The sequence below is a fragment of the Anoplopoma fimbria genome, chromosome 14, assembly GCF_027596085.1.
Source record: "Anoplopoma fimbria isolate UVic2021 breed Golden Eagle Sablefish chromosome 14, Afim_UVic_2022, whole genome shotgun sequence".
Lineage (NCBI taxonomy): Eukaryota > Metazoa > Chordata > Actinopteri > Perciformes > Anoplopomatidae > Anoplopoma > Anoplopoma fimbria.
In genome coordinates, this window is record NC_072462.1 from 11,544,960 (window position 1) to 11,566,940 (window position 21,981).

Below are 21,981 nucleotides of genomic sequence, written 5' to 3' on the forward strand. Positions count from 1 at the left end.
AAGGAGATATTTTTAGGTAAGGCTAACTGTCGACACGGCTACAGACCCTAGAGCATAACAAATAAACAACAGGAAAATGAATGCCTGCAAATTATTCACATCAAAACTATTCATATCGGCAGCGATGCAAATTTGTGACAGAGGACCAACTACCAGGATCCAATTGGCCCAGATTAGAGTCCGACTGTTGTATCGCTTATGCTACTGTGTCTTAGAGCTTTTATTGTGAAAGGTAAGAAGGGAAGGAGGGGATCTGGTCAGCGATGTCTTTGTCGAGGTTGAAAGGAGCAATAAAGTTTGCCGTCTTGGGTTCGGACCACAGAACCTGTGAGTTCCACACAACGTGATGGTCGATGCCTTTTAATGCGGTGCGAAAGCATAAAAAAAAAATCTGCAAAGAAAACCCGTCACTTTTTCACCCCATAATATTCATGTTCTGTGTACGGTTCATGACAAAAACAACAGATCCCCCAAAAAATGTTGACGTGTGAATTAATCGCACAAATAAACAATCGTCACGTGTTAAGACCTTAAGTGTAAACATGTAAGCTATGATTTGCTTCCTATTATTTTTTTCTTGTTTGTGCTGGCGTAAAACACAAACTAAATCAACCATGGAGAGCGATGGACATCTCTCCGATCAGACGTTGTTATCTCAAACTATCAAGCTCTCAAACAAATCACGTTGTTCTGATAGTACAGCTTAGCAAACTTCCATAACACAGACAACTGAAACAATGTCAAATGGATTTATTTTGATACCCATTGATCAGTTCACATTTTTCCACCTGGCCAAAGAAAAGATGTGCAAGTGTTACTACCCTGTTTGTAATGATGGTCTCAATAGATCAAAGTCATTCATTGACCTCCATATTAACACTTTCTAACATCCTCTTGTCACTTTCAAAAAGTCATTGCAGTCGTTTTTTGGGGAATTTACAATTGCTAATAGTAGAGCTCCCTGACTGTGCTTGTTGCTTAGCAACTGGTTATTGATCACTCCATTGATTGTTGTATTGGAAGTGTTTGTGTGTCTCTGGAAGTTAGACGCCTCCAGTCTGTTCAGACTCAGGATTGTGTCCTCCACCCAAAATTCAATAGGCTGGAGCCTGAGAGCGCACACACACACACACACACACACACACACACACACACACACACACACACACACACACACACACACACACACACACACACACACACTGGCACACACACACACACACACTGATTCAAGCAGTTGGTTTCAGGAAATGGGAAAAAAAAGTGTGAACTCCTTGTTTTATGTATTTATGTGTTTCTATGAGTGTGTTTCTTTGTATTTTGGTGTGTGTGTGCGCGTGTGCGTTCATGCATGTGTGCCTTAGCCCGCTTCTCTCCTCCCTGCTCCTTTAATATTTCATGCCTCCTTCTTTGTGATCCTCCTCCAGGCCTCCCAGACCAGGAGGAACCCCGGAGAGTCCACGCAGGACGCTGGCCGCCCCCCCTCAGCCCTCCAACCCGGCGCTACAGGCCCAGATCAAACAAGGTAACTACAAAAAAAGGGAGGGGGACGCTCGCTTCACACACACCCCCGGGGCCCTGCGGGGGAGGGTGGGAAGGAGGAGAGGCGGGGCTTTGATAATGCAGCCCACCGGCAATAAAACCCACAGAGTTATAAAAAATAAAAACTGGAAATTCCCAGGAGGAAGCTGCTGCTGCTGACTGGGTCAGCAGGTGTTTAAAGGGATGTTCTGCTGTTTTTGACATGCGGGTGGAGTTGACCCAATGACAGTGCTACATTGCTAACATCTGACTGCAGCTTAGCATCTGATCTCGCCTCTCTCAACACTATTGTTTTTTTTATCTGAAAGACTTATTAAGCAGTGAATTAGTTCATTTAGTATTACTGGGAGCTACACAGTTTAACTTGAGTCTGTTCTCCCATGGGGGTTATGGGGTTCTTTGCCCTGCTCAATGGAACTCTTGTTTGACAGGATACATTCACATTCACTTGTGCAACCTCAGTTGTTTCAAGTTCAGAGATTCACACTGGAAATATTTTGACTGTTTTGTTCAAATGTTTAAAATGTAAAAAGTGTAGTGCAGCAAAACCTGATGGATGGATGGATGGTAGGCTGTATGGTTGGGTGGATGGGTATATGGTTGGGTGGGTGGATGGATGGATGGATGGATGGATGGATGGATGGATGGATGGATGGATGGATGGATGGATGGGTTGATGGGGGGTCGGTCTCTTCCCCATTCAACAATCAACATTGGTTTGTTTTGATCATGACCACAATCTGTCTCCAACTTTAACCAAGTAGTAACCAAACATCAACTATATCGGTGGCAGATCAGAAAAAATATCATATTTGAAGTCAGTAGAAAACCCATGTTTTTGTCTTTTTAGCTTGGAGCACTTAGTTAGTTAGAAACTTAGTTAGACATTTTATTGTATTCATATTTCCAGTATGAATCAGAGGAGAGAGAGCATGGTCGGATATTTTAGAATAAAGGCAACAGATTCAACATAGTCCGTTCCATTTGGTACCTCTGTAGACCTGAATGTAGTACGTTTTTTACTGGAATTTTACTGTTCCAAACCAAAGAGAGGTGGATGGGATGGACAGAAAGAAAGAAAGTAGAAGAAGAGAGGAAGGAGAATTTCACTTAGTAAAGGTGGGGGGGGAAGTATTTCTTTGCAGAGAGAAACCTGCTCTGGTTCACTGTCGGGGATGTTTTAACCAGCCGTCACCATCTGCCTACCCACACACACACACACACACACACACACACACACACACACACACACACACACACACACACACACACACACCTACCTACAACACTACATCAAGCTCAATACCTACAAATACACACACACCAAGATCAAGTCTATGTGAATACAGACACTGCACACACACATACATATGCCATGGGTGGCACCCTCGGTTTTCGGAGGAAGGCAGGGTTTTTAGTGCTATTGTCACGCCTTAATGGAGGCCAAGCGTGACAAGCGTGTGGACTTATTCACGCCACACGCCTATTCACCACCATTCAGGGGGAACGCTCTGCCGTGACCTCTGCTCAGCCAGCTACTCCAACCGTGTGTGTGTGTGTGTGTGTGTGTGTGTGTGTGTGTGTGTGTGTGTGTGTGTGTGTGTGTGTGTGTGTGTGTGTGTGTGTGTGTGTGTGTGTGTGTGTGTGTGTGTGTGTGTGTGTGTGTGTGTGTGTGTGTTAGAGGCTTTGTGAAGGGGAGCGCTGTTAACCCTGCTCACCGTCTCTATTCACATGGAAATAAATGAGGGGGCCCCTTTAATATACTGCAGCATTTACTGTGAGATTAACAGAGAGCATGGTGTCCGCACATAATTTAATTTACCTATAAACATCTTACAGTTACTATTTTACCATCATGTCCACACTAACACAGATACCTTAAAAAATTACTTTATTTCCTCTGTTGCGGCCTTTTGAAAACATACTGCCAGCTGATCTCTAAGACCCTTTCCCCAGTGGATGGGAACAAAGGATAATTTAGGTTAATAGCAATGGTTCTTATTTCCATGGTTTTGGCCATCCTTTCTGTCAATGATAATAAGATGAATGGGGGCAGCAGTAAAACGTATTTTAGAAAACCCCCCAAAAAATTAAAAGTGTAAGCTGTATTTAGAATATCTTCCAATGAATGATTATCAACCTACTCAGCCGTTTACAATTGCTTTGTTGCTTCCAAGCTAAGCTGAAGCAATTTATAGTGTAATGAGTTGGTCAATTGTCAAAAAAATTACTATTTTGTTATCTGATTAACCATTAACATTCTTTTCATTGCAATTATTAGTGAAAATAAATAGAATCTCTTTTAGTTTTGGACTGTAGGTTGGCCAAAATTTGTTATTGTCGTTGCAAGGCCTAATTACACTTAATTTAATTTATATTTCATAGGCATTTCAGTCGGGATAATATTCATCTGCATTAGTATGAACATAATCTGACTTTTAATGCCTGATGGAAGTAACAGCTACCTGATTTATCATGTTAGATATGAATACTAAAGTATCATCTGCATTTTACATAGTTTTATGATGTCAATACTGACATCCGAGGAGTCTTACTATGGTGATGTAAAACTGTCAATTAAATAGGTTTTTCAAGAATTATGAGTCACTTTAACCACGAGATGTCCTTGAGCATACAGTCATAAATGAGCACCAAAAATATCAGGCTGATCGGTCCAGGACTATGTGTGTTGTGGACAGATGACCAAACACATGATCTCCCGACATGCTTGAGCCTGTGGAGATAATAATGAGAAAATACATTTCTTTACAATTTCAACAATTGTGTACTATGTACGTATCATTATGATTTGTTTCTGGTGGACTGATGTTTTTTTTCCAGGATTATTAGCTTCGAACTGGGACTCAGCGACAGCATGTTTGGATCCAGACCCAGGCAAAATCTACAAAAGTTTAGCCAGGAATGTTTATGGAGGAAAAACTTTAAACGTGATAGAATGAGTCAACTATAAATACACTTGGTTTTGACAGTTTTTGACATTTTTCATTATAATAAAGTCATGGCTTAATATTACATTTAAATATATTTAATTCAAAACATAAGAGAATCTTATTATGTATTTGTATCTACTGTACTTACAGTAACATAAATATGTTATATTTATAATTCATGAGTTTTGCCAACTGTCAGGTACTGAATTCTCAGGTATAAATTAGCATTTAAGTATCATTAGCGTACATAACTATTTTATGTTAACACCAATATCAAAGCTTTTTCTACAGGGCACTCTCTTGCAAGGCTCAACTATTGGCCCAGTACCTTAAATAGATTATACATAATATAAGGTCACCAAATTATATTTGACCTCCTCATACAGCAGATTTTCATTTGAAATTTCATTTTATCTTCCAGTTTCTTTCTCACCCCTTCTGTTTCTCTCGTCACACTGCCGTTCACTGCATGGCTTCAGCCTGCTGCCTGTCCTCTAGAAAGAAACCCGTTCCACAAAAACACACTCTCTCACTTCAATATTTCTTTCACTGTACTGTCAGTCAGTCTCTCTTTTGTATTTGTGCACTTTCTCTTGCTTTTTTCTTCTTTACTTCCAACTGATGCAATGTTGCTAGAACTGTTTTCTCTGTTGTGTCCTGTTGTGTTACATGTTTTTCTCTTTGGCAGCGGGACTATTTTATTGACAGTTTTTCGATTTGTTACAGTCAGTGTTTAGCAGGTTTTATGTGAGCAGTTCTGGTATGTACTGCTGACCGCCTTTGAAATGACAGAAATTTAATTATATATTTAATCTTATATATTTTTAAGATGAGATTTTACTTTTACTAAGCAAAAAGGCTTTAAAATGAAAGTGTTGAAACAAAATGCTTAATCATTCTATCTCCACAACATTATGGTTTCAGGTTTCTGGCCTTAGCATAAAGAAAATCTAATCTGTATTCTTATTACAATTTGAACCAGCGGATAATATTTGACCTGTAGATAGATTGTTAACACATATGTTGGTTATCCTCCTTTGAAATAAGGTTGATGTTTGTTTTAATATTCTATATCCTAATAAATATGGTTAAATAAAATGCAAATGCCACAGTCTGAAACCTTAATGTCCTGGTCGGGGATCTTTTTCTGTGTTTAGTTCTCCAAATTATAACCCCTTTTCTTCATCTCTTCACCAAGTGCTTTGTGAGAATTTAAATATCATCTTTGTTTCACTTACATAAGTTCGACATTGTTTGTCTGTTTATCTGAAGTGATGATGTTACAGTGGAATATGTTAGTGCTGTGCCAAGTTTCCTGTCTTTATGGGAAGTATTGCTAATGTTATCTAGCTAGCCAAGAAAGTAGACTATAGATGGATAATGCCAAAAATATTGGGCTCATTGAAGACCTTGAATTGCACATTTATCCATAGGTTGTTTGAACAGTATTTGACTGCTAATGAGTACTAATACTTACTGCTAATATTAAGTAGCATCGTAGCTAACATGGCTAACATTACTGGAAGAAAAGTATTAACATTTGCTGAAATCCTTTGAAATAGACTTAATACAACTTTCCACTAAGTCCTTAGGGAAAATAAATCCCTAAATCCGTGGGATTTATTTTCATTGGATGATTCAGCTTGACAAAAAATGTGGCCAGTGCTAACATTCAGTGCTAATGCAACCGTTTGATATTTTTTTTATTTACACATGTAAAATATATATCATGTTGGTGGGTGTTTCTGTAGGAGACTGCAGCTCAGGTCCTGGAGCAGGCCTGCAATTATTTTCTGCTTTATGTTATAAACTAAAATAAACAACTTTCCCCTAACCTTAATTACATATCAACAATAGTTTCTTTACCATAACTACCATTTTTCTAGCCTTAAAGGGACAGTTAACCCTAAAATCAAAAATGCATCTTTCCCTCCTTACCTGTATTACTAATTATCGATATAAACTGTTTCGATGCGAGTTGACTGCCATAGAGATGTCTGCCATCTCTCTAATATAATGCAAATTTAAGGCACTCGGTCTGTGGTGCTCAAAGTGCCAAAAGAATAGATTGAAAAACTCTGCAGCAATGTCTCTATCCAGATTGTCCATTGCCACAATTCTGTTGAGGCAGTTAAGAGGAAAAAAATATGTTTTTTGATATTGGGGTGAACTGCCTCCTTAACCTTACTTTTATTTGGCATATGCAGGTATTGAAAGTATTTTACAGTATTTGGTTTTTTAGTAAAATCATAATTTTAATAAGCTTCAACAAATGTAATAAGAGGGTTTAGCTGATTTGTCCAGTAACAATGTTCTTGTTTTGGTCCACGGATCGGTTTGGCATAGTTGCCCAACCTAACTTATCATTCGTGTAAAGCTAATTTTATATGCATTTTTTCTTAACTTATTACTTCCTTTCTTGTAATGGCTTCCTTAATTATTTTCTTTGTACTTGTGTTTTTGTTTGCTGTCCATATGTGTATTTCCTTTTCTTCTTCCCCGCTGAAGGCTAATCTCCTCTCTCCATTTGCTAACATTTATATTTATAACTCCGTAACCTGTTCTTTCCTTCTTGACTTTTTCCTTTCCTTCTCTTCCTTTGCAAGCTGCTGTAGCTGCCACAGCCAACACCAGCACAGTTACTACTGCTACCACTGCTGGGGCCCCTGGGGGCCTTCCTCATAGGCCCCCTGGCTCTCCGAGCCCCTACCCTGCTTCTCATTACATCCCCTCAGTCAACGAAGGTACAGACTGAACTGACGGGTACCGCTTAGGGAAAGTCTAGCAGCCATACTCTTTTTTTATAATTAGTTATCTTTTTCTTTAGAAATCTTCTGCTTCTTAGATCTTCTTGATCATTTCCTTCTGAGTTCCTTTTCTCCATCACATTTGTATTTCTTTTCACTCTCCATTTCTATTTCAGTTATTTTCTTTGTTCTCTTGACTCTCTCTCTCTCTTCATATCATCACAATTATTTACCTCCCTTCTCTTCACTCCATCAGTTATTCATCTCCAAGCTCCCACCCCCACCCCCCTGTTCCACTCCTTATGGGTCTCGTCACCTCTTTTATCTTGCAGCAGTCTTGCATTTTCCTGCAGTGAATGTTAGATTAGGTTTTCATCTCAGGTTTCTCGCTCCAGATCTTTGCTGTGTCTTCGTCCTTGTTTTGGTCTACAGCGCTTCCAGTTTCATCTGTCTGTTCGTCATAGCTGAGTTCAGTCCACTTTCAATCCAGTCAGAAATCGTAGTTTTTCGTCTCCAAATGCAAATCCTGCGAAACACTTGGCACAGGGGCTGGTCAAGTGTTTTTAATGTTAATCTGTCTGACTTAAAAAATAAACAAGTCCTGCAAAATTTGTGAGAGAGAGCCATTTTGCTAGATTCCCTACATTTTTCTAAAATAAAGAAAACATTCTATTCATAACACAATAAACCAGTATAACAAGTAATAAACATCAATCCTAAATCCCTACCTATTGCCCTCAAGTTCATATTCCCAATGATTTCCTTTGCCTTGCAATTCTGTGGAAATGTTGTAAATTACATATTTTCACTCAATCTGCTACAAATTCAATGATTTTTGACAATAATCATAACAAACACCCAGGACATGTTTGGTAGAGCAGCAACATTTGGTCAGACAAAGAGCTGTGTCATCAGCAAACACTGTTACTTTTCTAATGATTTGGAACTGAGAGTGCATTGACCACAGACTTATTTCCTGGTCTGTTGTATTTCTTTTTTATTGTTTGCTGTATTCTGTGATCCTGTCGTGTGATTTCTGTCTCTCAGTCTACCGGTCTGTCTGTATGTCCATGTATCTCAATGTTTTAGTCTCTCTATGCTCACTGTTTGCATGCTTGCTATTTTCATTGTGTCACTGGGGAAAAGAACAAGCCAACAGACACAATTAAACCAATGGATCTGTGCTAAGCAATGACTAACATTTTCCCTGGCTTGACATAAAAGCCGTCCCTCTGTTTTCATTTGCAGCACATCCATCTGACACTGTAGTTAATTTCAAAGAGGCATACATTGTAAAAGTTGCGTGTAAAAGTTGCGTTTTAAAGTTCCAACAGAAGACTGAATTAAAACAAGTTTCTTGAATTAATAATTGTATTATTTATTATAAATATAAGTGTTAATTCGAACTTTATAGCTGGAGTCTCTCTGGTGTCCCTCTCAGAGCTTAATACTGTTTTTTCTTTTTAAACAGCTATCATGAACTTTTTTTTATAAACAGGGTTTTGGGCTTTTACAATGACAGCCTGTGGCCCCCTCCACCTGAACAATGCATGTGCTCTCAAATAACTGTTCCACCATTGTAGTTTACTATATGAAAGTGAAGTGCCTTTCAAAACTGATAACCATTAGTTTCCAATTTTTCAGACTAATTAGTTTAGGTTAGATTTGTACTGGAAAACAGCAAGCATGCACACAGAGGCTTATTCCTCCCCAGTGGGATAACTTAGAACTAACCGCTGTAGACAGAAACTGTCGCAAAGATGTCAAGTTTTTATAACACTGCCCTGCAGAAACGACAAAATGAATATTAATATTATCAATATTGCAATTATTATTGTTATTATTTTTATAAAGCAGCAGCAGCTTTATTAGTTGTTGTTAGCATTAGTACTAGTTATTAGCATTGGCAGGGATGATTGTTGTTTTTAGCAGATGCAACAATATAAGGGCCAATTCATACTTTCCACGTCTTTGTGTCTGCGAGGGTCTGCTTTGGTACTTTTGACGTAAATGTCGTCATCAGCTCATGTCCAGGAGGGTCTGCACAAACCCTGAGGGGACGTCGGTGTGCAGCCCAAAATTTGTTGCTATGACAACTCTGCACATAGCCAGCGCGCCGATCTGCGCTTGCTCAAGTTTCCTTCCTCATTCCATTTAGTTGCTTATGCACCTCTAGCTGGGTTGTCAAGAAGAATAAGATTACAAAATGGATGCTTGCTTTTAAGAGAGGTTGTGCAAGGACATCTGCCATTTCCCACTTATATATAATTTGTCTTTAAGACAATACAGCCATATGGTGTTGAACTCCTGGCAAACAACATTTTGGTGCTTTTCCACCACCAACTGGAATGGATGGATGAAATGCTCATGCGTGGAAAGTCAGGCACACGTGTACCCTCAATTATAGTATGAATGGAACCGTGGAAAGTATGCCCATGGCTGTAGTAGTAGTAGTAGTAGTAGTAGTAGTTGCAGTTGCTGTTAACAGCAACATCAGTATTAGTATAACAGCAGCACCAGCAGGAATAGCTGTCATTAGCAGTAACCCTAGAAAAAGTAGTTAGCAGTTATAGTTGTTGTTTTAGCTGTAGTTAAAGGCATCTACTACATTGGTCATTTTCAACCACAATTTTTGGCTTCAATTACGTATACCATAAGTCATTTAAGTGGCATACTGTAAAACATCATATAAAATCAAATTTATCTCAATAATTTTACAGCTGTAGCTCTTCAATTTGATTTTAGGAACTGATTTAACAAAAAAAAAAAATTGTTTTTCATTTTAAGTTTCTGCAAGACAGTGATGCAAATGTTGCAACTAGAGGTTGCCTGATTATTCTTTTCGGATTTTCAATATTGAGACAAAGTTTGACCAAATATTTTATTTTGTTCATCACAATCAATCTGTCCACCACTACATCGTATATTCCTGAATGTGATATGTCTGTTAAACGCCTAACAGTTTGAGTTTTTCCTGTATATTTCAATGGCGGAGGTAAGTTTACATGGTGCCCCTGGAAAAGAAATTTGTATGGAATTTCTTTCCTGCCTAAAAGCCATTCACTGTCCATTCAAGTACATTTCACATACATACATTTTCCTTGGAAAACATATATTAAACCAATATATGTGAATAAGGTGCTTGGTTTATGTTGAGAATGAGCGAGTAAACATTTAAGTCCATCTTTTGTCACAGACGTGTAAAAGCTGGTGTATATTTATCTGGTGTTTGGTGTAAAATGTAACAATATGCCATAACCGTGGCTCGGACTGATACAGTTGGATTTTAGCCATATTAAAGCGATACCAAGACATTTTGAATGTTAGTTTTCTTCAGTCACTCAGGTAAATGAAACTGAGAAATAGTGCAATGTATAACACTCATAAACCTGCAAGGTTTTTCTTTTGTTTCCTCTGGTTTCAAGTAAAGACCTCCACACATTGTAGTGATGCAGAATCAAATAAAAACACTTAAGTTCATCATGCCAAGGTATCGTTATGAGGCTTTATGTCAATCCACCTTGCAGTGCTGTATATCTGTTGTTTACCTGTGGAATACCATCAAACATACTCAGGCTCTGGTTAGCAGAAATAATAACTTTGCTCTAACCAAGACTGTAAATATTAACCAACAATATTCCCATTTGGTGTTTAACTGTTTGTGTGATTTTTATATAAGGATTTTTTTTATATTTAAGTCAGTATGTGTGTGTATAGATGTGAGAAACTTACTGTTGTCACATGGAAACAGTTTTGTTCAGCCTCAGGGGCACAAAAAAAATTGCAATTGATACAATCTTAAAGGAATAGTTTAACATTATGGGGAATGCACTTATTTAGTTTCTTTCCAAGTGTGACTTGAGAATATATCAGTCTTATGTCTGCTGGGTGTTTATGTGCCGGTTAATTAAGGATGCAAGGGGAAATAAATTGTTTGATCAGTCAGCTTTTGACTTTATCACAATAATTGCATTATCAGTTGATTTCTCTAACTCTTCGGTCCATTAGCAAAACTAGTGCATTTCCCGTTGATGACGTGCTTTTTTCAGAAGGGGCTGAATGATTGGCCCATGCTGTTCTTTCTTGAGAACCGCTCATACAAAACAACAAAATATCCACTTGTAAACAAAATCAGAAAAGAGTACTGGTAAGGCTCTAATAAGAAGCTAAACCCTCAGAATGTTGTTTGTTCTGTCCGAACGCCTTCATATTGCCTTGTGTAATATGAAAAGAAAAAAGTGTTTTTATGTGACAGGAGTGAGACGTGTATATGAGCACATGAAAGGCTTTGGACTATAGAATTATCCAATGGCCCTACCTGTAGTCTTTTTCTTACTACATGTGTGTCTGTGTTCAGGTTGGAGCCAGCTGGCAGCCATGCACTGCGTGATGCTCCCTGACCTCCTTGGCCTGGACAAGTTCAGACCTCCTCTGCTGGAGATGTTGGCGAGGAGATGGCAGGACCGCTGTCTGGAGGTAATACACACAAACAGATTAGCTAAGCCGCCTGGACCAACCCTGTCTCCTAAGAATTATGTTTATATATTCAAAATTATCAGCATAAAATATTTAGATAGAAATGCAATGTCGCCCGTATCACTCTTTTTTTTTTTTTTTTTTTTTTTTTTTTTTTTTTTTTTACAACATGAAGATGATTTTAATTCACGTATCTGCAATGTTGCAATATGTTCTTACTAAATATCTGCAACATGTTTATGTATCTTAGTTGTGTCCCCTACTTTTTACCATCCAACAAATGAACCATGTACCTTTATCTAAAAAAAATCAAGCATGACCTTCAACATGGCTGCTTACCTAAAGACCTTCTATGGAAGACTGAAAAATAATAATAGCTACAACCATAACTTCACCCTTTGTGCGGTTTTAGGTGCGAGAAGCGGCACAAGCTCTCCTACTGGCTGAGTTAAGGAGGATTGGTCAATCTGGACGTAAGGACACCATCGACCTGTGGGCTCCCTACCTACCTCAGTATGTGGACACCGTCAGCTCCCGTAAGTACCTCACACTGCTAAATATCTGAGAGAAAGAAATCTATATTTGGTTGTGCTGGATCTTCTTGATTTTGTAACCTGACCAAATGACAGTATTTGTTTACAACTCAGTTTCTTTACACATACTCTGAAACATGGTTTCTGTATTGACATTAAGATATTTAACCAGGGTATCAAATCAAAGTCATAATATTGGTATCGTGACAAGACTAGTCGTAAGCTCTCAGCAAGAGAACTCGAACACGGCGGTGCTCAGCCGGGGGCTTGTGAGTATCCCCACACCATCCCAACTGCTATCACCCTGGGCAACTCAGGACAAGTCAAGAGTCCAGTCTCTTTTCAGGAGTTTAGTTCCAGAACAAGAACTGACCGCCAGAGCAGTCATGATCCACATCCCTAGAGCCAATCTGGGATGCCAGGGGTCAGCACTCCTAGGTCCCAGCTTTTGCCTGCTTCCCGGCTCACGAAGCACTCAACCTTCTAAATCCTAGTCCTGACCTGATAATCACACAAAATATCCTTCAATCTTCTGATTGAAGGTTTGATCCCTGGCTCCGCTTATGTCGATGTGTCCTTGGGCAAGACACTTAACCCCGATTTACTGCCGAAGTTGTCTATGTGCGGATATTCATTTTAGATAGTCCTGATGGGAAGGGGGCACCTTGCGTGGTAGCCCCTACCATCAGTGTATGAATGGGTGAATGATGACATGTAGTGTTAAAGCGCTTTAAATGGTAGGAAGACTAGAAAAGCCCTATACAAGTACAAGATAATTTACCATTTCAGTCCTGGTAGTGGTTACTACAATCAGTTAGCTTAACGTTTTTCACGTCGATTAAAGAAATATCACGATTTAAGAGATGTTTCTCTGCCCCTGTTTTTCATCGATGTTGGCATGCTGAAAGATTGCGTGCCCATTTTTTAATCCCACCTCCAAAACTGTGATGTGAACATTCTAGGACTGGGAGCGGTCAATGATCGCAACAAGACCTACTTGAAAGAAAAATCAAAAAATATCTATCTATCACCCTCTCTGTATCCATTTGTCTTTTCCTTTTCTTCTCTGTCTTTTCCTCCTCTGTCTTCTGTATATTCCCTGGTCACTCTCTCTTTCTATAGTTACACCTGCTGATGGGAAGAAAGGTGAATCTCCACCTTCTTTTCTAGGAACAGCCTACTGAAACGCTGTGTGTGTGTGTGTGTGTGTGTGTGTGTGTGTGTGTGTGTGTGTGTGTGTGTGTGTGTGTGTGTGTGTGTGTGTGTGTGTGTGTGTGTGTGTGTGTGTGTGTGTGTGTGTGTGTGTGTGTGTGTGTGTGTGTGTGTGTGTGTGAGAGAGTCGGAGTCGCCTTGTGGGTGGTGAGGATGCTGGGGTTTTCTCAGGGGAACGGTTGCCATGGAAACGGGCACCAGTCAGTGTTGTGTTACCACAGCAGTACCGCAGGCGGGGGAGATGTGGGGAGGGGGGACGATGGGCCGGTGACCTCAGGGGATGAGGGAGGATGGAGGGGGCGGAGGGGGAGGCAGAGACCGAGAGATAGAGCGAGGTTAAAGGGTCATTGAATTTGATCTGTGTGCTGCACAGCAAGACTGGAACGGAGAGTAAGATGACTCCTGCTCGTCCTGGAATATCATGGGAAAGTCGGGGAATGTGTTGAATCCTCTGGAGAAGGCCTTCCAATCTGTGGTCCGTCTATTGTTGAGCACCAAATATGTCATTTCCACACATTTTGAACTCAAAATCCAACATTCCTGAAAAAAAGGATGCGAAAAGCGAAGCATACAAGCATTAGCGCTAATGTATTAAGAGGAGGAAGACAAATATTTTCCCATTATTCAATTACTTAAATCAGGTCCCTCTAACATCAAAACCATGTACACAGCAAATCCTTCTCAACATGGGACCTGCTCATTGATTAGATTTTTTTTTACCGCAAAGATTTTTAGATTGTTTTCAAACTGGGAATTCGCCCTGGAAGTTTGTCATCAGTATTGCATAAGCTCAACTAATTCATCCATCCATTAGATCCACACCGACTCTGACCTTCATTACGGCCTCATTGTTCTCAGATGCAGCTGTTCTGTCAGCAGCGCAGCACCCGAGGAGCTGAGTGGACAGCGGACTGAAAATAGTTTGCAAATAGGCCCCAGGTCCTTTATCAATCACTAGAGATATACATTCATAAGGTCCACAACACATAGGCAGCATGAGATCTTTGTGTAATTGGGACAACAGCCTGTCAAGGAAGCGTCCCATAGGAAAGAAAAATAGACTCGACCCATTTTTTTCCCTTGCTGATCAGTGCCATATCACCATTGGGTTTAATAATAACACCACAACAAAATTTAAATCTTCAACGGATCTGTAATCCATCCATATAGGCATTAGAGAAATTCTCCCATAACGGACATTGTAATTAAAGGCACTATACAAGAAGGCTGCCATCCTTATGAAAACGGCCACATCTGAGTTGAAATCAATAACCACACTACCGTCCACTCATCTTGTTTGTCAGCAATGAACTTTACACTTCTGCTAAGAAGGCGACAAGTAGCCAATCAGAGGCAGAGTAGGGCGGGTCTTAGCGGTATCAAACTGCTGTAAATAACTGGGCAACGCAACTACCAATTGGTTTGAAAAATGGAATTTGGCATGCGGATGAGAGGGCCATTCTAACATTTCCACAAAAACGTACTCATGATAGTGTGTCATCGGTGAAGCTACCACGTGCCAAAGGTTGCCTATCCCTGCTGTACACTGTCCACCTCTCCGCCACTCACTCTGTTGTCCCTCACATGGGACGAGCAGTGCTACATAAACGGAGCAATCGGACCTATTTCACACTGTTGACAGTGTCATCAAATAGGCCCTCTGTAGCCCTCTTAAGCCTCGCTCTGTGTCCGTCCGTCCCTTGGCTCATCCTCTCCAGCAGCAGAGTGGTTGGTGTTTGAATGAAGACACCTGTATTTATCCATTAGCTTTTAGTGAAATGTCACAGAGTCCCACTGTCGCAGCATGGGGCTGACCACACACACAAAGACACACACACACCACACACACACACACACACACACACACACAAAGCAGTGTCCGTGACCTTTCAGCTCTCTTGGAGGCGTTTAAAAGGCTTTAACACAAAGGAGACAGGGCGAGCTGGAGTTGTTAACCTGCACTCAGGGGAAGAAACAAACTGTCCACATTGTCTTTATCATCGCTGCCGCGGTTAATTAGCTGCTTTTCACTTCTAATGAGCAGTTCAGCATTTTGGGATATATTCTTATTAGCTTCCAACGTCAGTATCACTCTCCGGTCTGTGTGTTGAATAGGGACATGATTAGCGTAGCTTAGCACGAAAGCAGGGGAAACGGCTCGCCTCTGTCCAAAGTTTAAGAATATGCCAACCGTCACCTCAAAAATGCTGGACATGCTAACTGCCAATAGGCTTTAATCTTTGAGGGGGAGACTTCCAGAGGGCGAGAAAGGGGGAAGTAAGGGGCCCGGGTGAGAGCCTGCGTGGCTGGGCAGGGAGAAAAGGTCTACCTGGGGAGAGGCGGGGGTGCTGGATGGATAGAGAGGGGCTCTACACACACTTCACACTCTCATATCCACACACACTTGATTAGACAAAGTCCCCAGAATTGTCCGTCCCTCACGCACGCATGAACACACACATTTTTTTCCGGGTCAACGTGTGTGTGTGTGTGTGTGTGTGTGTGTGTGTGTGTGTGTGTGTGTGTGTGTGTGTGTGTGTGTGTGTGTGTGTGTGTGTGTGTGTGTGTGTGTGTGTGTGTGTGTGTGTGTGTGTGTGTGTGTGTGTGTGTGCTGTGCTGTGCGTTTGATCACTGAACAGCAGTCACCACTTCCTCTCTTTGCTCCTCCGCCTTTAGTTCGCTACATCTGTCTCCTTTTAACTCATGAACCTGCTGTTCTTAAAGCTCCGCCTCCATCGCTTTTCTTGTCGTCCTTTCGTCTCCTCCTCCTAACCCTTTTTTTTGCATCTGTCTCTTCATCACCTCTCCTCCTCCCTCATTCACTTCTTCTCACTTCACTCCTTTTCCCCAACTCCCCCATTTTATCTCTCCTGCTAGCCATTCTTACTTTTTGTCTTCCATTTTTGTTTTGTTTCTCTTTTTTTTACTGTTTTTCCCATATTTCGCCCTCCCTCCTCTCCAACTTTCCTTCCCCAGACCCCCTTCCTTTCCTCTTTTTTTACCCCCTTTCTTCCTACTTAAGTGAAAGGATGGAGGGGAATCTTCTTCTATATATATTTTAAACATAGTCATATACTGTATAGTCTTCCACAATATATTTTCTCTATAAGTCTTAGTTAGATTTATACAACAATAAAATACAAAACAGTTGTATTGATACAAATGGAAAGATGATAGAAATAGCACAAACTAGTCAGGTGGGAGGCATTGCTGCTGTTTTTAATAAATATAAAAATACATATCTGAAATATGTGTGTAAATGGAACTAATAATAATACAAATGCTAAAAGTGAAAGTGACCGGCCTCATCTTACCAGAAAAAACAAATGATCAAAATGAAAAAGGAATTAAAGCTAAAAAAAGAAAGTAGAGCTAACTGAGATTTAAAAAAAACAAAAAACAAACAGGAAGTACATGTTTTAAACAGAGGAGAGGAGAGAGAGCAACAGACAGAAGAGGGGAAGAGGACGGGATCCTGGAGGTTAACAAGGCATGCTGGGAGCTATGTGTCATGGCTGACATGACAAGCTTGACCTTGGAGCAGGGCGGAACGCCTCCTCCTCCCCCTCTGTCATCCACCCCTCCTCCACCTCCCTCGGCTCCTGCGTCTCTCTCCTTCTCATTCCCTCGCCTCGGACAGTTGAGTTATAGGCCCGTCGTGTGTGTGTGTGTGTGTGTGTGTGTGTGTGTGTGTGTGTGTGTGTGTGTGTGTGTGTGTGTGTGTGTGTGTGTGTGTGTGTGTGTGTGTGTGTGTGTGTGTGTGTGTGTGTGTGTGTGTGTGTGTGTGTGTGTGTGTGTGTGTGTGTGTGTGTGTGTAAGAAAGACCAACCATCTTATACAACACATGCAGACCAGAATTAGCCAAATCTGCACAATGTTTTATTATTGTGCATTAATGTCCTCCTATAAGCGTGTTCATAACTCTGGAAAGTTATAACAGTGACATCATCTCATCCATACAAAGTAATCTATCATCAGTGTGCAGCGTGTTGGACCATTCTGCTCTTCATGATTTATTTCAGGTGCCAATGCAGGAGGCAGTGTGTCCTTTACACAGCGAGGTGGACAATCAGAGTGGTGGGTTAGTCGTGTAGCTCGCCCCACTCTAATGCGGGAAAGCCAGAGTTTACGTCTCGTCACAGACCTGCCATTTAATAATAACAATACGAGTAACTAAGTGTTATTGCTGCCTAACCTTATAAACCTCAATACAGCATTCAGAGAAATAATATAGCAGCAAACAACTCATTTCTTTGCAAAGATAAAGGGGACTAATGTCCACCTGAGCAGTGAATGAAGTCGTGACCATGGCGTCGTCCCTTAAGGTAACACTGTTGGCTCCTTAAGCACTGTTGCCATCCAGAGGCGCTGTTAGCAGCGTTAGGTTCCGCCGTCGCCTTGTTGAGGGCCGCTCAGAGACAATAGAAATGATCTGTATTTCTAACTTAGCTCCTTTATTTATAATAACTATAATTTTTCCTCACTTAAACCATGTTTTAGTTGCGTACCCCGATATTGTAGAAAGATAAATGTTTTAATAATTCTGGCATCTACCATAATCTGGGTGCTCTCACATCCTGCGTGTGGTCGGGTTTGGTTACTGAAACACTTTGGCTTGGGAAAGAATCATAATAATTTACATATCAAAATAAACAAATCCCGTCTCACTTCATTTGGCAGGAGTGGATATTATAAAAAAGACATAAGATAAAATCGGTGAACCTTTATTAAAAACACACAAAAAAAATGCATTTCAGCCATTATTACATTTCTGTCAAAACAAATTAGCTGTTGCTAATAAGTGTATAAATGTAATTCTTTGGTGAGAGGTCTTCCCCCTGAGGTTGCCTATTTGTCATTAGAACAAATGACTGAAGAGAATCTTGGTAAATGAAGGTAAATTAAATCCGCCTTCTGTTCTGTTATTGCCACTTGTGGACACAGCCGCTCCTGTTAACTAAAAGTAACATAAGCTCGCTTAAATACAATTAAAGAGTGACTCCACGCTAGATTTTTGGAATAAGCAAAAGCATAGCATGTCTTTTGAACCATGTTCATGTCAGTAAAGGGTCTGTGAACTAAAATTTAACTGCATGACACGTACTACTCTTTTTGTCCAATCACAGCGAAGCATCAGTTATGTTTTAATTAAGTTCAATTAAGTTTTTATCACTTTAACGTTTGAGACGGATAATCAACACCTGTGTGTGTGTGTGTGTGTGTGTGTGTGTGTGTGTGTGTGTGTGTGTGTGTGTGTGTGTGTGTGTGTGTGTGTGTGTGTGTGTGTGTGTGTGTGTGTGTGTGTGTGTGTGTGTGTGTGAGAGATATAAAGCTGCACAGAGTCATTATGTTGAGCTGTCAGCTCTGTGTGTGAGCAGGTTAATTGGAACATGATGCACAACGTTAACCAGGATTAATCAATGTAATTACACTGTCTGTAATTACAGTGTTTTCCGGTGAGCTCAGGGTGTCCTACTGTGTGATGTTTGAATTATTATTGTTATCTTTTGGGATGGGGTTCAATGGTGTAATTTCTGAAATTAGCATATTTGGCCGTTGTTTTCTTGCACACTGTGATGAGTGTGTGTGTGTGTGTGTGTGTGCGTGTACGCGTGCATGTGTGTGATTCATTAATTAGACTGTTTTCCCTGAGATTAGCCCAGCATAGGCTCTGTTACCTTTAGCCGCTTCATTCATTAGCGCAGCATCATTCATTAACCCAGCCGCTAATGAAAAGCCACTCTTAATTGGCAATGGGGAGATAAGGGCTAAATGAAAACACTAAATATAGAGTGTGTGTGTGTGTGTGTGTGTGTGTGTGTGTGTGTGTGTGTGTGTGTGTGTGTGTGTGTGTGTGTGTGTGTGTGTGTGTGTGTGTGTGTGTGTGTGTGTGTGTGTGTGTTTTCCATTAATTCTCTAGATAAGGAGGAGGCCCAATAAACCTTTATTAGCTACTTATCCAGGACAGTTAGCCTGTTAATAAGGATCAACACAGAAACCTGGTGTGATGAGCTTACAACACACACACACACACACACACACACCTCTTTTGTTTGTTTTCTTGTGACAATACAGGTTGATATTTAATATCAACTTAAATCTCTCTCTCCCCCTCTCTCTCCCCTCAGCCGGTTCGGCCACTGAGCCCTCCCCTCCGGCCCCGCCTCCTCCCGAGGTCCAGCCAATAGAAGCCAAGGTTCCAGAGGAGGAAATTGACGTCACTGATGATGACATCACAGCAGGTAGGGCCATAAAATACAACATATATGTATGTATATATGTATATAAATAGGTTAATTTAACTATTGCTGCGGTGTAGCAGGTGTGACATGTATTTCTTTTCTTATGTAAATGTTGACTTTATAAAATCTGTTGAAACCTATAGCTTAGTGTATTGCACAAGTCGTGAAGCTGCTAACGGCTAACGTTGCTGGCTCTAATTCCGATTTTCAATGTGGATTTGTCGTTCATAATTAAGCCTTATAGGGGAAATGTTATCGTCCCCAGGACGACAGAACGCTGTTAGTTTCTCATCGGTACTTGTGACATCCCTACCACATAGTATACCATTAAAGCAACTTAATGACAAACTTCAGACTGTGAAATGTTTGAGGTCTGAAATTGAGGGATCTTTGTTCCCCGGTGACCTGTGGAGCCCCATCTGGTTTGATATAGGAAACATTAGAAGGTCATTTATCATTCATGTGCTCCTGAATTTAGGAGTTTTACTCGGGTGACTCTGAATGTAGGTTAATCATAGTGTGTGTGTGTGTGTGTGTGTGTGTGTGTGTGTGTGTGTGTGTGTGTGTGTGTGTGTGTGTGTGTGTGTGTGTGTGTGTGTGTGTGTGTGTGTGTGTGTGTGTGTGTGTGTGTGTGTGTGTGTGTGATATCAGTGTGCTATCAGTGTGCTGTGACCTGCGTGGTGTCAAAAGCAGTTTAGCGTGCACACATGCTCTCTCTCTCTCATCCTCTCACCCACACACACACTTTACCAGTCCATTTATCTTTTGACAAATTTCCCTGAATGTTAAACCGTGACAGACACAGACAGGTAGATCAGCCTGTTGGATCTTCTTCAGTGACGACATTTAAACAATCAGTACATATTATTTATTAGTGATCACAATATAAACGCTGGATCATTTATGTATAAGGATCTGGTGATGAGTGGTCCTCCTGCAGCAGCTGATCATCATCGTCTCATTAACTGTAATGGATTCAGAAATCGCCTGAGAATAAAAACAGAATGAACTCGAACGTCTAAAGGGAAATTTAGATTCTGAAAAGCACTGCAGAATCGGCTCTAAAGCTGTCTCACCATCCCTCCTTCCTCCTCCCTCCATCCTTCTCTCAGACCAGTCAATATCACACATGTGTCTGACAATTTATCATTTCTCACGGCTCATTTTTCTCCTATTGACAGCAGTGTTTTTTCCATTCAGTCTCTGCAGTATTAAATCTGTTAGCAGACAGAGCCGAGTCTGAATCTTCTCTGCTGCTGCGGAAAAAACTTTTTGTCACATTTCTTTTGTTTCACCGTCTTTCTCTTCCATCCTTCCTTCCTTTGCTCCTTAGTCTGTTTAGTGTGTGAACTATTCTTTTCATAAATCCATTTTAACTAATTGTGTATATACTGTTTTGGGAGCCCATTGTGTTTTGGGTAGTGAATGAACAGCTGCACATGTGTAGTTTGTGATATTACTAAGCATTTAAAGGCCTCAAAGTAATTTTTCATGAAAATTGAACCTTATGTAATGATTTTCAGCATTTTTTTTCCTGCAATATCCATTTGATGTATTTACATTCAGTAGTTATCTCTCTATATAGTATCGTCTCCATTATCTCATTCCATATTCACCTTAACATTTATGGTTCACTTTCTTTACTTTGTGTGTTTGCATCACTTTTTGTTGAGAAACTAAAAATGTCAGAAAATAGTGCAAGGCATCATCTTCAAATGTCTTCTAAACTAAAAGATATTCAGTTTGCTAAGATAAACAAAATAGAGACAAGCATAAAATCCTCTCTTGAGGAGCTGGAACCAGACAATAGGTTCGTGTTTACTTGACAAACTGGTCAATCAAAACAAAAAAAGGGGCAACAACTTTAAGAATATTAGGTTAATAATTGTCAGAATTTATTAAAGCTACCACGAGGAACGGCAGCAAAGCTGGATCCAGGTTGGCGGTGGACTGGTCTCTGCTGGAGGCCCAACAGGAGTCTGAGATGAAGGAGTTTCTGGTGAACCTGCATGATAAAGTCTGCAGAATGTGACTCTGTGGCACAGATGACGAGCATTAAGAATAACTATAAAGGGGCAGGGGTCCATATTTCTTAGGGTTCCAGAAATCCTGGCCAAGACTTCCTTTTCTGCACCCTGCTCATTGTTTACAGTCCGATTAGCAACTTGAGATGTGAGGTTGTGATTGAGAGATGACGTGTTGTTTCTCAGGTGTCCAGTTATCAAGCTTATTTTAAACCAAATAAAAAGCAAAATCTTCATTGGACGATACCTGCTGG

General features: G+C 40.5%; 1 protein-coding gene across 3 annotated transcripts in view; it reads left to right on the top strand.

Annotated features, from left to right (window-relative positions):
* LOC129102123 (WD repeat-containing protein 7) overlaps positions 1–21,981 on the top strand; it is a 111,711-nt gene that overhangs the window by 39,584 nt on the left and 50,146 nt on the right. For all 3 annotated transcript variants that reach the window (XM_054612109.1, XM_054612112.1, XM_054612110.1), the window contains 4 exons: positions 1,428–1,525; positions 11,598–11,716; positions 12,129–12,252; positions 19,590–19,703. In XM_054612109.1, the coding sequence (XP_054468084.1) occupies positions 1,428–1,525; positions 11,598–11,716; positions 12,129–12,252; positions 19,590–19,703 (455 nt within the window). The remainder of the gene's footprint in view (positions 1–1,427; positions 1,526–11,597; positions 11,717–12,128; positions 12,253–19,589; positions 19,704–21,981) is intronic.